At 34.9% G+C, this 19,996-nt stretch overlaps 1 protein-coding gene across 1 annotated transcript in view; it reads left to right on the plus strand.

Moving 5' to 3' along the window:
• CNPY1 (canopy FGF signaling regulator 1) overlaps positions 1–19,160 on the plus strand; it is a 49,234-nt gene extending 30,074 nt beyond the window's left edge. The window contains exons 2-4 of the mRNA XM_044677376.1: positions 13,024–13,227; positions 15,082–15,178; positions 19,120–19,160. Of these exons, the coding sequence (XP_044533311.1) occupies positions 13,024–13,227; positions 15,082–15,178; positions 19,120–19,160 (342 nt within the window). The remainder of the gene's footprint in view (positions 1–13,023; positions 13,228–15,081; positions 15,179–19,119) is intronic.
• The last annotated feature ends 836 nt before the right edge of the window (positions 19,161–19,996 follow it).

Below are 19,996 nucleotides of genomic sequence, written 5' to 3' on the forward strand. Positions count from 1 at the left end.
GAGGAGAAGAAGAAGGAAGAAGAAGAAGAAGAAGAAGAAGAAGAAGAAGAAGAAGAAGAAGAAGAAGAAGAAGAAGAAGAAGATGATGATGATGATGATGATGATGATGATGATGATGACAAAAAAAGAGGAGATTTACAGATTCTTCAATACTACTTTCCATAGTGGAAAAGGAACATTTGTACTGGGAAACCCATCTGAACAACAAATCAGTAGATGGATGAAAGATGAATTAAAATCTTTGACAATCCCGACCATCCCTTAACCCTGCTACATATAAAAGAAGAAATCTTGTCTACGGTCAAACAGCCAGAAGATAAGCAAGGTGGGATGCAAATCTGAGTAATCTTAACTCCAGGTCCAGAATGCTATCTACTAAAATATATTACCTTGAAACCTGTTGCTAGAGCTAATGAGTAGAAACAAAACTAACTCACATTTTTTTTCATGATGGCTTGGAAAGATTGAGAATTAGGAAACCTCGATTCTAATTCTACCACTAATTAATTGTGGATCTGTGACCTCTCTGGATTTCAGCATTCTCCACTATTTAATAAATAGATTAGACTGTTTTCTTTCTTTTCATTTCCTTTTTCCTGGGCCTTTTTCATTCAGTTGTGATAATCTGCCAATGGCATCTATGGAAAATGTACCATGTTTATATTCAAAATCTTGTAACCTATTTTCCTTTAAAATGTTACCTTAGGGGGCAGCTGGGTAGCTCAGTGGATTGAGAGTCAGACCTAGAGACAGGAGGTCCTAGGTTCAGATCTGGCCTCAGACACTTCCTAGCTGTGTGACCCTGGGCAAGTCACTTGACCCCCATTGCCAACCTTACCACTCTTCCACCTATAAGTCAATACACAGAAGTTAAGGGTTTAAAATTAAAAAAAAAATTATAAAAAAAATGTTACCTTGTTTGGGGGAGCTGGGTAGCTCAGTGGATTGAGAGTCAGGCCTAGAGACGGGAGGTCCTGGGTTCAAATCTGGCCTCAGACACTTCCCATCTGTGTGACTCTAGGCATTACCTACCCTTACCACTCTTCTGCCTAGGAGCCAATACACAGAAGTTAAGGGTTTAAAAAAATTTTTTTTTAAAAATTAAATGTTACCTTGTCACTATCCACATCCAGAGAAAGAACTGTGGGAGTAGAAACACAGAAGAAAAATATTTCCTTGATCACATGGTTTGATGGGGATATGATTCGGGATGTAGACTCTAAATGATCACCCTATTGCAAATATTAATAATATGAAAAATATGTCTTGATCAATGATACATGTAAAAGCTAGTTGAATTGCTCATTGGCTATGGGTTGGGGGGAGGGAGAAGGTGAGGGGAAAGAATGTGAATCATATAACCATGGAAAAATAAATATAAATAAATTAAATTAAACTTTTAAAAATAAATAAATAAAATGTTACCTTGTAAAGATTTTACTTTCAATAGAAATGGGTACCTTAAGCTATTTTTAATTCATACTAAAACTGCTAAAATGGAAAGTAAACCCTCTCTAAATAAATATTCAGAAACTAAGCATGCCTCCTAGAAAAAAGTTATCAAAGGAATAATTTAATCCAAGGGGCAGTAGAGTGGCTCAGTGGATTGAGAGCCAGGACCAGAGACGGGAGGTCCTGAGTTCAAATTTGACCTCAGACACTTCCTAGCTTTGTAACCCTGGGCAAGTCACTCAATCCATTGCCTAGCCCTTACCACTCTTCTGCCTTTGAACCAATATGCAATATTGATTATAAGATGGAAGGTAAGGGTTTTTAAAAAAAGAATAATTTAGTCCAAAAAGAAGAAACAAAATTTTTTGATAAACAAACTGGAACAGTTCAACACAGGACTATCAGTTATCATTCAAGGTAGAGAAAGCACATCAGCAATGTCCCTGTTCATTGACAGGTACCAAGGGACATGTTTTTGTCATGGCCTGGGAAAGAAGCCATGGGTAGGGTTTTTTTTCCCTATAGATTGAATTCTTGAACAGAAATAAAAAGTCTTTAATAATTTATTTTTTGTTTCACCTTTAGATTCTGACTATTGTTTTTATAAATGATGGAAAAGTTCAAATGCTAAAGGGAAAAAGGCCTATTCGAGATTTGCTGATAGCGTTCTAGAAATAAAATAATAAATCACATAATTTTCAAATTATGAAGCTGGAGGAAAGCACAAGGAACTAGTCTACCTTTTCATTTCACCAATGAGGGCAAAAGAGTGAAATAAAGATAGGAGGGAGAATCTAGATAGATACCCACATTCAAACCCAGGCTTTGCAACCAACCAACTCTGTGATTTAAAGCAAGTCACTGCACCCTGTGGGCCTTACTTTCTTCATGTTTAAAACAAGAAGGTTGAATGTGCTAAGAGAATCAGAATTTCAGAGCTGCAGGAGCCCTTTAGAGACAACCTATTTCAACCACTTTCATTTTACAGATGAGGAAATTAAGATGCAAAAGCTGAACTGATTTGCCTGAGTTCATAAGATAATTACTGGAAGATCCAGGACTAGAATTCAGATCTCTGGATTCCCTCTTTCCACTATATCTTTTAAGTTGAATAGCTATGCACCATAACACTTTGAATTTGCATTACATTTAATACTTGTCAAAGCATTTTAAAAATAAAAATATTTTATCTCACTAATTCCTCATAACTCTGAGATCAGTTCCAAGGCTTTTAAAAATTACTAACATTCTACATTGTGATAATAATAGCGCCTACCTCCCAGAGGTGCTGTGAGGATTAAATCAAATAATATTTGTAAATGCTTGGCACATAGTAGGTGCTATATAAATGTTAGCCACAATTAACTATTATTATGATTACATCAAAAACTTATCAAAAGTTACACATCTGGGCTTTGTACAGGTGGGGATAGGGAGAAGAAGCAGTGCAAATTTTTTTTTAATTCCCATACTCAGTAAAATATTATTTGCAAGGAATTGGCATATTGGTTATTATTATCCCAGTTTTAAATAAGGGAGATGAGATATAGAAAATTTATGACTTGCCTAAGGACATATTGTAAGTGGCCAATCCAGGACCAAAATCTAGACCTCCTGATTTTTATAGTTTAGTGTATTTTCCATGATACCATACTATGAAGAAAAATGTTCTTTCTAGCTTTATTTTTTAAACAAAAATATTAATATACATGGAGAAGTTCTACTAAAATTATCTCACACTTTCAATGCAACAAACACTTATTAAGCACCAAATATATGCTAAGGACCTATGACTCCTTTGGCGTGGGGTCATACTTTTCCTTGGACTCTGATGCGAAATCCTATATTTGTTCAATTCCAATATATTTGTAAAAATTGAAAGACATTTTCATCGATTCATGGTGGTTTGTCGTCACCAGTGGCCTTGAATCAAAGAATTAATGATGCTTTTATTAATCAACTACTATGTGCAAAGCACTGGGCTAAGCATTGGGGGGGGTGTAAGTAAAAAAAGCAAGATGAAATGAATCAAGCAGATCATTTAATTGATCATAAACATGATTTGATTTGATAATGGATATGTTAGTCAAACTGTAATTCAAATATGGAAATTAATCTTCCTTAGTCTAACTATTAAGTTGACTTTGACTTCAACCATAATATATGGTAGATAGATAGATAAACAGACAAATATACAGACAGATAGAGACATAGACATAGACATAGACATAGACATAGACATAGTTATAGATATAAGTGGGCAGTCCCACAATCAGGAAGGGGAAATATTGAACCTTAGTATTAAATGAGTCCTGATTTCTCAGAAAATCAAAGAAGATAGACAAACTAATATCACCTTTTGAGCTTCTATCTAATCAAAACATATGTCTTCCTTCTCTGACAAACCAATAAATATTTTTAATTTGAGAATAAGATTATGATTCCTATTTATAAAGCTTTAGACGTACAAAGAACTAACAAGAATTTAAGCTGTTCCTTTCTTCATCATATCCTGTTGGGACAATTCTCTGCTACTGAATATCTCAGGGCTTAGTCTGGTCCTAAGTAGAAGACCTTGGTAAAGGTTCCTGAACTAGAAAATCCAAGAGGAGAAGAAAAACTTGTATTATAAGCTCCCATAGATTTGGCCTCAAAGTAAGCTAGATTTAAGGGACCAAAGAAGACCTTCTGCCCTTTAACTTCCTTATTACTGTACAGAATAACCACCATCCTGAAAGTCCTTCAAACTCGAAACCTAGGAGTTGTCCTGGACTCCTCACTACCTTTCACCACCCCCCTCGCCCACTCCCATATCCAATGTGTGGCCAAAGCGTATTGATTTCGCCTTTGCAACATCTCTCAAATACCCCCTTATCTTCTCTCCTACAACCTCACTACCACTTTACTATAGTGGTAGTATCTACCACTCCTTACTTCACACCTGGAATACTGCAATAGCCTGCCAGTGCATCTGCATGCCCCAAGTCTCTCTCCACTCCAATCTATCCTCTATTCAGCCACTTAAGTGATTTTCCTAAAGTGTAGATCTGAAGGACTTATAGGATGGTGGTTACTCTCTACAGTAATAGGGAATGTGAAAGGAAGAAGGTTTTCCTGGGTCTCCTAAATCTAACTTACTCTGAGACCTATTGAAGATTGGCTCCCTATTGCCTACAGAGTCAAATACAAAATCTGCTTTTGATATTCCAAACCCTCACTAACCTAGCTCTCTCCTACCTTTCCAATCTCCTTATACCTTATTCCCTACCACATACTCTGATTCAGTGGCACTGGCCTCCTGGCTGTTTCATAAACAAGATGCTCCATCTCTTGACTCCAGACATTTTCTCTGTCTGTTCCCTCTGCCTGGAATGCATTTCCTCCCCATCTCTACCTATTTTCCCCTGGCTCCCTTTAAGTCCTAGCTAAAATTCCATCTTCTATAGGAAGTCTTTCTCAACCCCTCTTAGTTCTAGTGTCTTCCTTCTCTTCATTATTTCCTATTTCTCCTGTATATGGCTTATTTGTACATTTATGTTTACATGTTGTCTCCCCCCTTTAGATTGTAAACTCCTTGAAGGCAGGGACTGGTTTTGCCTCTTTTTTTGTATCCTCAGCTCTTAACAGAGTGTTAATAAATGTTTATTTAATAATGATTAATTTTAGAAATTGGGGAATGGAGGCCCAGAGAGATCATAGGAGCATAAATTTAGAGCTAGGCAGAGAGTCTGTAGGGTCAAATTCCCTCATTTTGTCAATGAAGAAACTTAGGCACAGAAATAGTTGTTCAATGGCTTGCCTACAGCCAATTTTTTAACCACAGTATCAGGATTTCATAGCTGGGTTAGAAGCCACTAAAGTCAATAAAATCTTACTACCTTACCTTATTATCACTCTTTAAAAAACAAACCCAAAAGGGTAGTATCCAGCTTGCTTAATCATCTTATTCTCCAAATTTAACTCTAGAGGACTTCTGGCTCTTAAAAATTTAAATACATTTACAAAGGTTGAAAGTTTGTCCCCACTCCAAGATGTTCAAAGCAAGCCACCATCAGCTCCCTTGGAACAAACTCAGAGCTTAGCAGGGATGAAAATGGACAGGATGTTATCGCTCTTCCTTGCTGGAGTCCCTTAAAAGTCCTCCTGTTACCATTAAGTGGTCTTGCCTTACAGAACTTCCAAGGAATAGTGAAATGGTTTCATTTCATTTCACTTCTTTTTTTTTCAATATTTAATAATTTATTTTTTGTTTCACCTCTAGATCCTGAATATTGTTTTTATAAATGATGGAAAAGTTCAAATGCTAAGGGGGAAAAGGTCTATTCAACTTCCTTTGGTTTGAACACTTGCATAAATTATTTGATTTTATATTGTCAATAGCACTGAGTTTGGAAATATAGACAATAATGTCCATAATCCATGTCTATATATACACATGCCTTAAGCTATATTTAAATATATAACTTTGTATGGCTTGTGGAAATAAATATATAGATGACATATCTCATTTTTTTCCTTTAATTTCAAATCCTGACACAAATACTCCAGAGGCTGTTTGTTTCTCTCATCACCATCCTACTCTGAATTCTTGAAAAATACAATGAGAACTTTTCTTGTTCTTTTTCAGAGAATCGGAGGACTTAGAGCTAAAGAAATATCTTCTAGGTCATATGCCAGAGAATTCTAATTATGTACTCGAATAGCTCTGGAGTAAATTGCCCTTTGGCTTTGGTCATTGAAAACTCTATCTTTGGTTTTTTAGTAAGTAAAGAGGAGATAGTGTGACTTAGGAGACAGAGCACTGATTTCTAAAGAAGATGCCCCTTGGGCTCCTGTACTTACTAACTGCCAAGTCCTTCCACTTATCTAGACCTCAGTTTCCCCATCTTAAAAATGAGGTACCAATCTTTCACTGTTGTTATAAGACAATCTATGTAAAAGGCTTGGAGAGCTTGTATCCTTATATTTCAGTTTTTGTTAGTATCATCTTAGGTGATCATTGATGGTGACTTCCAATGTTTGGGGGGCAGATACAGAGGAAGGGTCTTAGATAGCAGATGGAAATTAAAGGTTTCTTCAGATGTGGCCCTAGTAACTTGAGGGGTTTGGGGGGAGTGAGGAATTTCATGCAACTATATCAGGAATCTTCCTTCTTTCCTTACTACTCTTTACTTTTCCAAGCCAGAAACCTGAAGTCAATGGTGAACTGTTCTCCCAAGAGTCCTTGGGAGAAAGACAGCAAAGCATAGGATGGAGAGTGCTGAGGGTTAGAGATGATGTGTGATATCTGTACCTTGCCAAGCTGATATTGAGACCAGGCTAGAAAGGGTAGTAGAATCCAGGGCACTTGCAGCTTAGCATTATTTCTTGTGAACAAAGAATGGGTAAGGTTGAGCAGAATGTCAAGAAACCTTTCATCCTTCCTCCTTTCAGCTGTCTCTGGCCTCATCCACAAGCCATACAAAGTTTTCTGGCTTGCTTGTCGGCTATGTGACCAGCTGGTTCACACACATAAATGTGCAAAAAAGTCTGGCAAGACAGAGAAAGAGAGAGAGAGAGAGAGAGAGTTCACATCTGTGATGATGGACCAACATTTTTTCATCTGATCATCCAATATACTTATCCATCTTCTTCCTGACCCCCTAATGTTTTCACAGAGACCCTTCCTGGTTGCCATATCTACAGATAACAGTGCTAGGGAATACCAGAGAAGTCTCCAAGAATGTGACTTTTCACTTGTTCTGTTTGGGAAGGTGGTCTGCTAGGACAGTTGTCTCTGCATTATGTATTGAAAACAGCCACTTAGTTCCTGGTCTTTCCAGGTATCAGAGGATGGGGAAGCCAGAATAATTCTCTTGAACAAATTGTGAAACACGTTTAAAGATACAGCCATAAGTTCCAATTGTTCCTTATTCTGTTTAGACCAAATAAAAACAAAGCAACACCTATCATCAATTAGCATATATCATATTGTTCCAGATGTGCTTAGCTTCAAGTGAGGGGCTTTAAAAAAAAATCTAACATAGAATAATGGAAGAGACCCCCTCTAGCATTAAGTATCATTTAGAAGGAGAGGTATATATGTATATGTATATATACATATATATATTATGTATGTCTGTGTATGCTTATGGCAATTCATGCTCTTTATAGCTCTCTTGCTTTCACTGATTCCTATAATTTGCACTTTAAAAAAACTCACTAGTACCCTAATCTGGTGCTCTGATGCATGCTGGCAACAAGGCAAAAAGCTCAATAAAGTTTCACATAAATGGATCAAAAGTCCAAGAAAATATTAGTTCTTAGGTTGGGAATGAACAGTATCTTTCCTGGGAATAGAACTGACATTTGATTTTATCTGAATTCTCTGTTATGCAAGCATGGATTTTGCTGTTTGTTTGTGAGATTTTTAAAAATAAGACTAACAGGATTTTTAAAAATACAAAAGTCAATTTTGTATCTTGTAATAAGGAAGAGATAATATTGCTTTAGAGAAATTTCTGGAAGCTAGCAGTAGCTAGGTGCTCTCCATTTTCTAATAATTTATAAAATGATCCATTCAGTGACTTTACTCAAAATATGATTTGTCACTATTAAGCTGAGGAAGAACTAAGGATGAGAATATAACTGAGATTTAGTTATTAAATTTTCAAGATTAGGGTGGCAAAATTTTCAAAAGTAATGTTGATCTTGTTTTGGTAGCCTGAACAACCCAACCTTACGATTAATTTAGTGGTATTCTATTGCCACTCAGCAACAGAAGTGGGAAATGCTTAGGAAACACTTGATTTGAAATCATTTGTAGAAATGAGTCATTTTACAGTTGTCCAAGTCCTGTTGGGTTTGGATAACATGATCTTTATATACTTGCCACAGTTCTTGTGTTGTCATTTCACAAATATCAGAATCCTGTCCCAAGATTTTATTTGTGAAAGAAACTCACTTTCTTTTTAACAGAGAATCCTATGATGAAAAGAACTGGATGGTGTAATTCTGCTATATCTGGTACAATGTTTGGCTTTGCTCTCTAAACATATGCTGCCTAAAACCTTTCTTATTGATTAAGTCCAGATGGGCTGCAATTTCTCTGTTCCCTAGTAAACTGAAATTTTACCAACCTTTATTATTCCTCATTGAAATTCACTCCTTTAGAAGATTTCTAATTATATTGCCTAATAAAACTAAACCTTAGATGCTATTTGCATATTATATGAAGAAATCTCATACAACAAACTCATAGCAGACTCAATTAACATAATAGCTAATTATATATCTCATCAGCCTTGCGAGAGTTTCAGAATTCATGTTTCCTCTGCTGTAGCCTAGAGCAAAGGAGAGCTTTGAATTTTCCCTTCTAAATATTGACTTTTAACTAATATCAGAAACGATTTCAATATTTTTAAGGATGAAAAGCTAGTGATTAAACTGCATGCAACATTCTCTTCAATGCAATTAAAATTTCTACATTAACTAACTCTTGGCAATAGCATCAGATCAGTTCCAAGTAGCTAAATAGTGCAAACAGCAGCCTAATATCCCAAGGATGGAAGTGTGGAACTCTAAAAATGAGTTGAAATCTATTTCAGCTTGGCAGATTGTGGCTGGAATAGGCAATTCTACCACAATGACAATTCCCACCTATTATTGTGCCCTGGAACATAATTGTATTCCTGGTGATGCTTGTGATAGCTATCAACCAAGAAATTTAGTACAAGATTAACAGAGACATAGTAATGAACAAACATGGGAAGCATCCTGTAATTGCCTGTTATTAAAGTGTTGTCATAGTGGCCTGTAATAAATTCACTGGCTGTAGTTCTCTGCAGGCTAAAAGCATAGATGTCAGTTGCCATGACTTCCCTCAATTTTAAAGTTGGGATCAAGGGATGCTTCTCATTTTGATTATCACTTGACCTGGCCAGGTTCAGCAGAATGCCTGGAAATAGATAGAGATATACAATTATATATATATATATATGTATATATATATATATATTTTAAAATCACAAGTTATATATTACATACAGGAAGACTAGCCAAGAGTTGGAGATTCCATTTGAAAAGTTAGAATACTTGAGATTAACTTTCATCTTGGGTATACTATAATTGCAATGAATGTTAAACCGGAGCTCATTTTTGGATTTAGGACATGTAATACACAGATGCCTACATAAAAGCAACAGCAGATAAGAAAATTTTGTGCTGGGTAAAATGGCTTTCTCCCATTACAATGATGGCTGCCTTCTTCATTCATATTTTAATGAGGTTAGTATCTCTGAGACGGTCTTTTAGGGGTGGAGGCCCATGTCTCCGGAAAGATTACAATAGGAGTTGCTTTATTGACAAGTACTATTCAAAATCTTCACAGTATAGAAAGAAAGACTTAGTCTTATTCCACTTGTCCAATACTTATTACTCTCTTAGTATCAAAACACTCTTTAAGAAAAAAAAAAGAGGCTCAATTATTCAGGGAACATTGTTTAAATTTACTCAGGACAGTTCAGGAAAATACAATTCTTTGAATTCCAATCATACAAGTTCTCTTAAGTATATCTTTAGAGAGCTAAAAGGCATTGGACTATGGACATTATTGTCTATATTTTCAAACTCAGTGCTATTGACAATATAAAATCAAATAATTTATGCAATTGGTCGAACCAAAGGAAGTTGTCTGGTGAGTTTTTTCTTCCTTTGTTTCACTGAGCACTGAATAATTACGTAACTTAAGGGAAAATCAGGCAGGAAGGTTTTTGTGAATCATTTCTATGATGTTCTGTTGCACCAGCTAAATACACTAAGGAATTGACTGCTTAAAGAATTCTTACAACTGAATCTCAGTTAACATACCATAGTGGAATCTATTAAAGATAATGTCCTTAAAGAAAACAAACAAACAGATAACAGCCTATTTTATTTAAAGAGCCAAGCATCTTTAAATGTTTGAAAACTGAGGAAAACAGCTATTACATTTGTCAGGGAGTGAGGATGGAGTGTTCTTTGATAAATATTGGGCACATATATCACCAAACAGAATTCTTTTAAAAACAACTTATATTAACTTCCACATATACTATTGGGGTGTGCATATGTGCATTTTCACAAGTTTTTGTAGCTTCCAGGTTCACCAGTTTAATAACAAGGAAGTTTAAGTTGGTTTGTTTGGGGAAAAAGAAACTATTCAGCATCAAAATGTTTACAGGATGGTAATGTTCTACTCTGAGTTTATGTCTAAGTTTCAAAGCAATCTTTTTCAAAGTCTTATCCTTGGCAGCCATGTGATGTCATCCTATATATTTTCCCTAAATTACTGCGTTAGCTTCTCTGATTGGGTGTGAAGGAGAGAGGGGGAGACATTGAGGGGAGAGAGAGAGAGAGAGAGAGAGAGAGAGAGAGAGAGAGAGAGAGAGAGAGAAGGGGGAAGCATGAGATTTCCTGAAAAGCATTTGGATTTAAAAGGGGGAGGGGTCTGCTCTTCAGAACTTAAAAATAAAATACTGTCTTGCTAGAAACCAAATATACTCAAAATTTATCCAGCAGGAAAATCCTTCTGCTGATAGGCTCCCTTGATCAGCTAACTCAGCTATCCAACTCTGCATTTACAGCTTCTTCCTGGTGATGAACAACACAATGTTTTAATCCTTTAGCTTTTGTAATATGATGTTTTAAAACCATTATTCTTTACCCACAAATCCTATTTTAATCTACATATACATAATTTTTAAATCGTAAAATATCTTGTGCATAATACGTCTTTAATATACATTTATTGATATCAAATTGAAATTAACATACATATTTTACCTGTCTGTGTGTGTATTTTTCCCCCAAAGACAAAACTAAAGCATCCCTCTGGGTTAGAATATATATTTAAAAACCACTTGCTTTAGCTATTTGTTACTAGATACTGTGTAATGGATTTCTTCACCACAAACAACTCACCATTCGATTTTAGAATCTTTAATCTTTCAGAGAATAAATCAAGTTTCCTGGCAGATTCTGATTTTTAAAACTAAATGTCAATAAGATTGAATTCATAAATGTGTTTCTAAACCAAAAAAAAAAAACAAAAAACTAACTAAAGTCGAGTTTTGGAGTGGGAGGGGGCTGCATGTTGCTGTGTCTATGGGCTCTGAAGAAGAATCGGAGGAGTGACAGTAGGTAGTTCATCAGCAATGTTTGTCTTTTTGCATTCTTTTCCAGAGTTTCATTTTTTTTAAAGGGTAGATTCCATATTGAAAATGGAATTGAGTGGGGCTGGGAGTGTGAATCCTAATAGAATCTAGTTTTTAAAATACACACACACACACACACACACACACACACACACACACACACACACACACACACAAACTTGGCTTCAATTTTAATTCTGGAGCTTTTATTTATCTGATTTGCGGCCAGATGGTGGTGAAGCAAGGAGACCCTTTGTGTAAATGGGGAGCACATGTGAAAGTGCTTCTGTAATGTAATCATTGAGACCGGAAGGGTTCATACTGTGTCTGAAAAGAGACAATAGAGCTTGGATATATCAACATTGCAGAAATCGAGTTCATTTGTGATTCAGCCCCTTTCACTATGGTTGTCATGAAAACTTCCTACTTTGATCAGCAGAGGGTGGAGAGAGAGGGGGAAAAAAAAATCTTCTAAAGGCCGAAGGATGCGGCACTGTTGTTTACTGTGCACTTGGCTGCAGGTCACGCCCCCTTCCGGAAGGAGCAACAGGGACCGGAGCATCGTGCACCTTGACCTGTCTAGACTGCAGAGAAGTTTTTTTGTCCCGGTTACCAAGGGCGAGGGGTGCTCTTTGACCCTTAGAGCACTAGCTGTTGAGACCCTCGCTAAGTATGTAGGTAGTGTCTAAATGTTTCTGCTGAATTCTTGCTGAATTCTGAAGGGAAAGGAACGGACAAAGACATGGACCAGCTGTTCTAAAATAAAGCTGAAATAGTAGAACCTTGGAGAAGTTAAATTGCGTAAGCCATTATTTTTTCTTTTCTTTCTCTCCCCACCCCTCCCACCCCAACCCCAACCCTCTTGCAAAACCTCTTGGGGAAGGATTAAACAGCTGCATCAGAGTTGATGAACAGCTAGCTGCAAAGGAAGGACCAAAGGAGAGCTCAGGCTGTGGGTCTTCTTTCTAGAGCTCCGCTTAAGCTCAAACAGCGGAGGATCTGAAACGAGGAAAGTCTTGTAGTCGTGTAGAAACAAAATAGCAGAAGTCTGTGGGCTAGTGTTGCAGTCTGCTTCTTGTGATATGTGCATATAATAGACATGAGTAGGTACGAAGAGACAGATAGACTGCTTTAAAAAAAAAAAAGGAATGTAAAGATTTCTGTGTGCAGTGTTTTCTTTTCTTTTCTTTATTTTGTTTGCCAAAACGCTACATAAGCAAGAGCTGGCCTTGTAAAGGATGTGTGTAATTTTTGTGAGTGACTAAGTTGACGGGAAGATGAATGCCTTTTTGTGTGTGTGTGTGTAGTTTGTGTCTGTCAGTTTCCACATGCAATCTGATGTCCAAAGGTCTCTTGAGTAATATTAAAATTAAGAAATCCCCCCCCTTTTTTATGATAGATTCCCTTAGCCCAGTCAGAAGCATTCTTAACAGAAGTTTTGGAGACCGTTTGTGAGAGAATGAATGACTACAAACTTGAAGAAGATGAGGAAACCAATGCAAGGACATTCAAGAGATTTGCTCCAAGGAAAGGGGACAAAATATACAAAGAATTCAAACGATTCTATTTTTATTCTGATGCTTACAGACCTTTGAAATTTGCGGTAAGCGATCCTCTTAGAGTCCAGAATGGGTTTTCCTTGGAAATAGGGATGGTTCATGATTTTTATTCATGGATCTCAAGACGCTCTGAAGGATAGTAGGAGAGTGCGTTTCTAAGAGCACTAAACAGAAGTGCCAGAGATTGAGTTTATGACGTTAAAAAGTCCTCATCCACTCCTAGACTTAATTTGTCATTCTACTGCCTTTTCCAGGTAATATAGTAATTCAATTTGAAGCATGGCTTATGAGAAACCCAAGGGGAAATTCAGGTAGTATGCTAACTAAAAGTATTATTCACAAATTAAGTAGTTTGGACTTTTCCACTCCCCACAGAAAAAGAAAGTACTCAAAATTGTTTGATTCGTTTGAAGGAATGATAGCAGGCACTGGTTGTTGCCAAGGCAGTCTCTTTACAGATTTTCACATCAGAAATCAGGGCCTATCTTCCTCAGATAAAATCTAAATTAATACTAAAGTCATTTTCAAATATTTATAGCCAAATTATGGGTGAAAGAATGTGGGGTATCATTAATTTTACCTAAGGCCTTGCAGAATAAAGAGAAATTTCTACTCAATTAATTCAAGTATTCTGGCATAGAACTTAGTTAAACAAAGGTCTAAGTACTATAGTTGGCTTTATGCCAATTTCTTTTTCCAATTCTGTTTATTTTACAAGAACACCACTCTCTCTGGTTTGTAAAAATGTGCCTTGCAAACTATATCCCAATATGTTTTTCTGACTTTAACTCTTGAAACAAAGTGATAGAGAAGTCCAGTTGAAATGTTTATTTAGTTCTCTTACTAGTAAAACTTTCAGATATGCTGAGATCCTGAAATGAAGGCCCTGTAGGTACCCTTGACTAAATTTTAATTAAAAAGTAAAGGTAATACTTTAGTGCTAAAAGTACTAAGGTAGTGTAAATAAAAATGGATGGTTTTGTGTTTCACATTGTCAAATAAACATATTGTAATTAATTTTAAACCATTTTCCAATTCTTGGTTTTTCAAACAGTAAAGAAGAAATTTTGAATACAATTATAGCAAGATTTAGCTTAACACATTCTCAATCTCTGGATGTGAAAACAAACAAACAACAAAAAAAGTGCTTTTGGACTTCAGAAATATTCTGCAGTTAGACTCCAGGCTAGCCAGATAACATGAGGCAAGTGTAAGCCAATCTCTCTTATGAAATGTCAGGCTTCTCCGGCCTTCCCTTTCCCTCAGTGGCAAAATTACAGCTAGCTTTAATAAAAAATAGGGTGGAAAAAACTTCCATAATGTTATAAATAAAAATTAATCTTGGAGGCTTATTACTAATAAAAATAAGTAGCTGTCAAACATGGTGCCCACAGTGAAATTGAAGATGTATTTGTTTGGATTTGTAAAGGATTGTAATTGTCTTCACATTGCAGAAAATCACAAAATTGATTATTATGTTAAATCTGAAGAAACATTTTGGCCAAAGAAACTACTTTTTTTTTTAAATCGTGAATTCTAAAAGAAATTTTATAATTATAAATGACAAGTTTCAGCTACCTTAGTGAGTTACCAATTTAAAGATGAGAAATAAAATTACATAATAAAAATAAACTCCTTTCCGCTCCTTCCTCAAACCCTAGAGTTATATCATCATGAAAATGATGTAATTAACATTCTTGGAAGGGTGCTAGCCCAATACAATGATCTACCTAACTGAAAAGGGTAGCCCTCCCCACCCCCAAAAAAAGAGAATGTCTTGATAATATGAAATTATAGCCTTGCCTAATGAGAATTTTATTAGGTCTTTTCTAACATGGAACTCTGTGGATGTATTGTGTGTGTATATGTACACATGTGTTTTTATTATATTTCTACAGTGTGAAACTATAATAGAAGAATATGAAGATGAAATATTCTCACTTATCGCCCAGGAGGCAGACCATCTAGCTGACAAGTTGTGCAGTGAAAAATCAGGTACTGTGTCTGATGTAACATGTGCTCTCTCTCTCTCTCTCTCTCTCTCTCTCTCTCTCTCTCTCTCTCCATTTCAGCTTTTTTTTTTTTCAAAACTAGTCTACTGCTTTGGAATAACAAACTGACTGAAAACTTATATACTTAAATCAGAAATGCCACCATATAGGATTAAAAATGCAAAAAGCAAAACAATGAAACAAAAAAGAAAACCACCCAAACCCACTAAGACTGTTGGATATCTCAACATGGTTATTTTTTTAATTTTTTTGCCAGACTTCTGTTTTCACCAGGCTCTTAACATTCAAAATATCACCTAGCACCTTATTTTTTAGTGTTAGCCAAAAATCCCAGCCATGATTTTCCCCCCTCTCCTTTTTTAGAAACTCTTCCATTCAGGAAGAGAGAATCTCTCTGCTGTCTCCAAGTTGTTGAAAATTTATGACACTAGCCAGTTGCTGCATCAGTAATGAGATGTAACCCGAAACTGTTAAGAACTTCAAAAGTTTTTTTGTTTTTGTTTGTTTGCTAGTGAGCCTTTTTGTGAAGGTTTTTTTTTTAAAGAAGATCTGCTTCAAAACATTTTTGCTTATAAAAATAGTTCCTGAAACACATACTCCAAATAGTTCTTGAAACATATATTCTTCTTTTAAAAATTATGAAAAAATTCCCAAATGTCTAATTTACTATATAAAAAGTTGATAGACATATCTGTTCTATGGATTTTACAATATGCATACTGTGTGTATGTATGTGTGTATATATATGTATAGATAACAATTTTAAAGCCTTTTTATATTTTCATAAGGATATAGTCTAAGTCTTTTTCATTAAGTACAATGATAGAAATATACATAAAGACATTATGATTTTAGATCAATGGCTGCAATAGTAGTATACTCCACTGGAAGTTTAAAATAGCATTTAACAGAATATTTCATGCTAAAGTCTGATGAAACTGAAACAAAAGAGTAAAAAAGTTGTAAATAGATGGTTCATTTGCATAGATTTCCTCAAATATTGGTTACAAACATTTGCCTACCAAAACATAGATTTATGCTCTAAAATGATAATAAAACAGATTTTAAAAGTATCCATTCACTGGATATTTCAGGATTTTTTCCCCCAAGCAAGCAGCTTGGTTGCTTTAAGAATCCAGTTGGGGGTGGGAGGGGAGAATGGGGAGAAGGGAGTGATGAAGTCAGAACTATTTGGCAGTTTGGAGTTTTTGTGACTACTTTGAGATAAGTTATGTAGTGAATGCAGAAATTAGCATAAATAATTTGCGCCATGAGCATTGCTAAAGATGGGTGGCTTTTTTCTTTTTAAGTTTTCTGAAGAGTTCAAAGATCTACTTATCCAGGAATGAACAAAATATTCGTGAATGATTTGAGACACACTTTTGTACTTTTCTGCTTATTACAGTATTTGTATTTTACATAGTTAATGATATAAATATTTTGCCTAATCTACACCCAATCTCATCATGTGGAAGGGCTTGAGAAAGTTTCATGAAATGTTTACAGTAACCATCTAACTGGAAGAATAAGAATTGAAGGGAAAGAACCTGCTCTGAAGTTACTTTTGTTGGGCTTACACGAAAATGTTTCATGATCTCTTCCCTTTCATATCATATGTGTAGATATATTTTCATACATACAATTGAAAGAATTAAAAACGATTAAGAAAATAACATTTTGACTAGTAAACATCTTAAAGCATTGCTATTTGAGAAGATTAAAATAAAAGATATTCAGATAGACTATTCTTTTAGCAATTGATAAAAATTAAAGTTTACCTCTATCAGCATTTGCCATGCCAAACATTACTATGACTAGCTAGGTAGAGGTATGAGTACTAGTGAAGAAACCGAAAGTTAATCAATCAAAATGAGAGAATAGCATGCCAGTGTTATCTCTGACAATATGATTCTGGGTTTTTCTAGGCATGTTTCTGTATGAACATGAATCTTCTTGAAAAAAAATAAAGGCAGAATAAATTATACTTAAGTGGAGGTCATAATGCTAAAATAAAAGCCTCCTACTATTTTAAGTGATTTGAGATTATCTATGGTACACTATCAATGATGCATTTAAAAATCCAAAAATTATTTGGGGAATTGAGGGGGAGATGAATAAACACCTAAAAAATCATAATAAAAAATAAGCCATAGCAGTGATGGATATGGAAGAAAATAATTGCTAATAGACTTTCTGAAACATTTCTGACCAATTTCAATAATATTTCTAGAAGACAGGAAAAGTAGCCTATCTTCAAAAACTCCAACCATATTCAAATTATTACCTAAAGAGCTATATGTCTTCATTGATATGATAGATAATATTATTATAGCAATGCTCTATTTTATTGCATTCATCAACTTCTTTTGTCATTATTGTATATTCTGAAATATACTTTTAAAATGTGGATATTTTCAAGAGATCATTATATAAACATATGTTTCTACATACACAGACATGTTTTTATGTTCACGAAACTGAATCAGTAAACAAATATCCATATTATATTCACCTACTATGTGCATAGAATAATTTGCTAGGAACTGTTAAAAATGTATGGATGTTATTCTTTGAAAGATTAATTATAGAAACAAAAAGTGCTATTTTCTTAAAGATATGACATTAAAATTGAATTGGGGTAGTGACTTTGCTTATCTATAGATTTTGAATTTTGACTTTCCTGTAGAAGAGATTGGGAAAGTTGCTCATTTCACCTGACTTGATAAATATAAACATCCATCAGCAAAAATGAGGCTCTTTAAAATATGAAGATTTCACAATTACATTTCCTATTAGTAAGACAAAAAGAGGAAATGAATCATATGTCAAGTTTGGGACAGGAGTAGCATTTTCCAGTGGTGTCCATAATAATCTTTTCATTTTTCTGAAATGTTGTTAAGGGCTCATGGTCAGATCTGCATTTGTTGTTGCTACTCTCTCAATCGATAAGAAAAAAAAATATTCAGTACAATTTGATCTTGGGCATGAGGTAGAAGATTATGGGGTCATTTCTACTAGGACAAATTTTTCCTAGTCAAAGAATAAGTGTGAAGTTACTGAGTTTGTGTCATAAATTTATTGGGTGGGCACAAAACCCTGTCTTCTTTGGGATAGATATTCTGCTGGTCAGAAGTCAGTAATTTGCAGGTTAGGTGAACCTAAAACACACTCAAAGTAAGATTATCCTAATGTTTTCCGATGGATATTAATAGAATAAAAAGTCGTAATTGAAAGTGCAGACAGTATCAAGCAGCCTGAGGTGGGAAGCAAGCCCTGATTCATCATAAATCCAAAAGTCTTCTGGCCATTGAGATGTCAGTATACATTATATGTGTGTATATACATATATATATAATAGAAATATACTCTTAAGGTATATATTTTAAATAATTCATCCTATAGCTTTAAAACATCAAGCATTAAAAAAAAAGCACCGTTACTTCCCCCCCCCCAAAAAAAAAAAGATTAAATGGACAGGTTTATTTTTCATGCACCAGTTGAAAAGAAAGGTCATAGAAAGTGGCAGAGACTTCAGAAATACATACTCAAGCATTTAAATAAAAGCGGGTTTTGCACTTTAAAAAACCCCAATAATATTGCTTTTAATATTCAGCATAGGAAAAAAACTCACTTCAGTATGCAAAGTCCAGACTTAAACTATTTAAACCTAAAATACAGGGTTGGAATTGTTGACTGGGAACAATCTAAAAGTCAGTGGCACCAAAAAGAGTTCAAATGAAAAATGGAGGTGGTACCAAGGTGTCCCTCTTGATCATTGCTGCTTTGATGAAATAAACATGGTTCCTTTTAGTGTGGCAAATGAAAAACTTAAGCCAGGGAAGGTTTTGTTTAAATGTGCTTCCAAAATTATGTCCAGCTAACTGAGCATGAGAGTAACGTAATTTAACTTTTCTTTTTTTCCAGATATTTGTGCTCCTTCTTCTACTAGTCATACTGAACTTTAAGACGACTGAACTACTAGTTATAAAGAGAAGTAAGGTGACAATCTCTCCCCTCCCCCAAAGGTCAATGCCTATGTTCTCTGTCTCTTCATGCCTTTTATCACCATAATCAGTACTCATTCCACTGCCTTAAGTGTATGCCAAGTTCTTTGATGGTTAAAATTGAGCAATTTTTAAAAAAATGAAAAACGTAATGATGAACTCATTCCTCTGAATATTTTCTGAAGGTAAAGCTATGGTATCCATCCACTTTGATTCTGTAGCTTTTGATAATAGAGACTTGGTAGATAAATGCAATTTTCTTAGAGGGTTGTAGGAGAAAGATTTCCTATAATATAATATTATATAATATAATAAAACATTTCCTAATAAGAACTTGGTAAATTTTAGCAAATTATGCATCATCAATAGATGCTTTTTGGTTAGAGGATAACTTGACTCAAACAGCTGAGTGGAACCATGAAGCCAAGCAATAATTATTGGCAAGTAGTTCCTTAACCTTTCCAGCTCAGGGCTAATATTGCCTACCTTGATTTTTATAATCAATAGATTTCAATAACCTAATTACCTTAAATTAAAAAAAAAGAATACAACCAATCTGAAGTTAGTCATTTTTGTTTAGAATCACAATGGATTCTCATCTTTACCATAAGTTTTAAAATAACAAAATCTAAATTCAAATGATCTAAAAAGTTTATTTATTGTTCATTATACAAAATCCTCTTGAAAGATCCCAGCAATAAAGATGCTTTGTTTTACTGATACAAATCTGCTTAGGAAAATTTATTAATGCTAGTGTACAACAAAAGCCATTTTCAAAACTAGTAGTCCAGTAGTTT

This window comes from Gracilinanus agilis, chromosome 5 (assembly GCF_016433145.1).
Source record: "Gracilinanus agilis isolate LMUSP501 chromosome 5, AgileGrace, whole genome shotgun sequence".
In the NCBI taxonomy this organism is placed as follows: Eukaryota; Metazoa; Chordata; class Mammalia; order Didelphimorphia; family Didelphidae; genus Gracilinanus; species Gracilinanus agilis.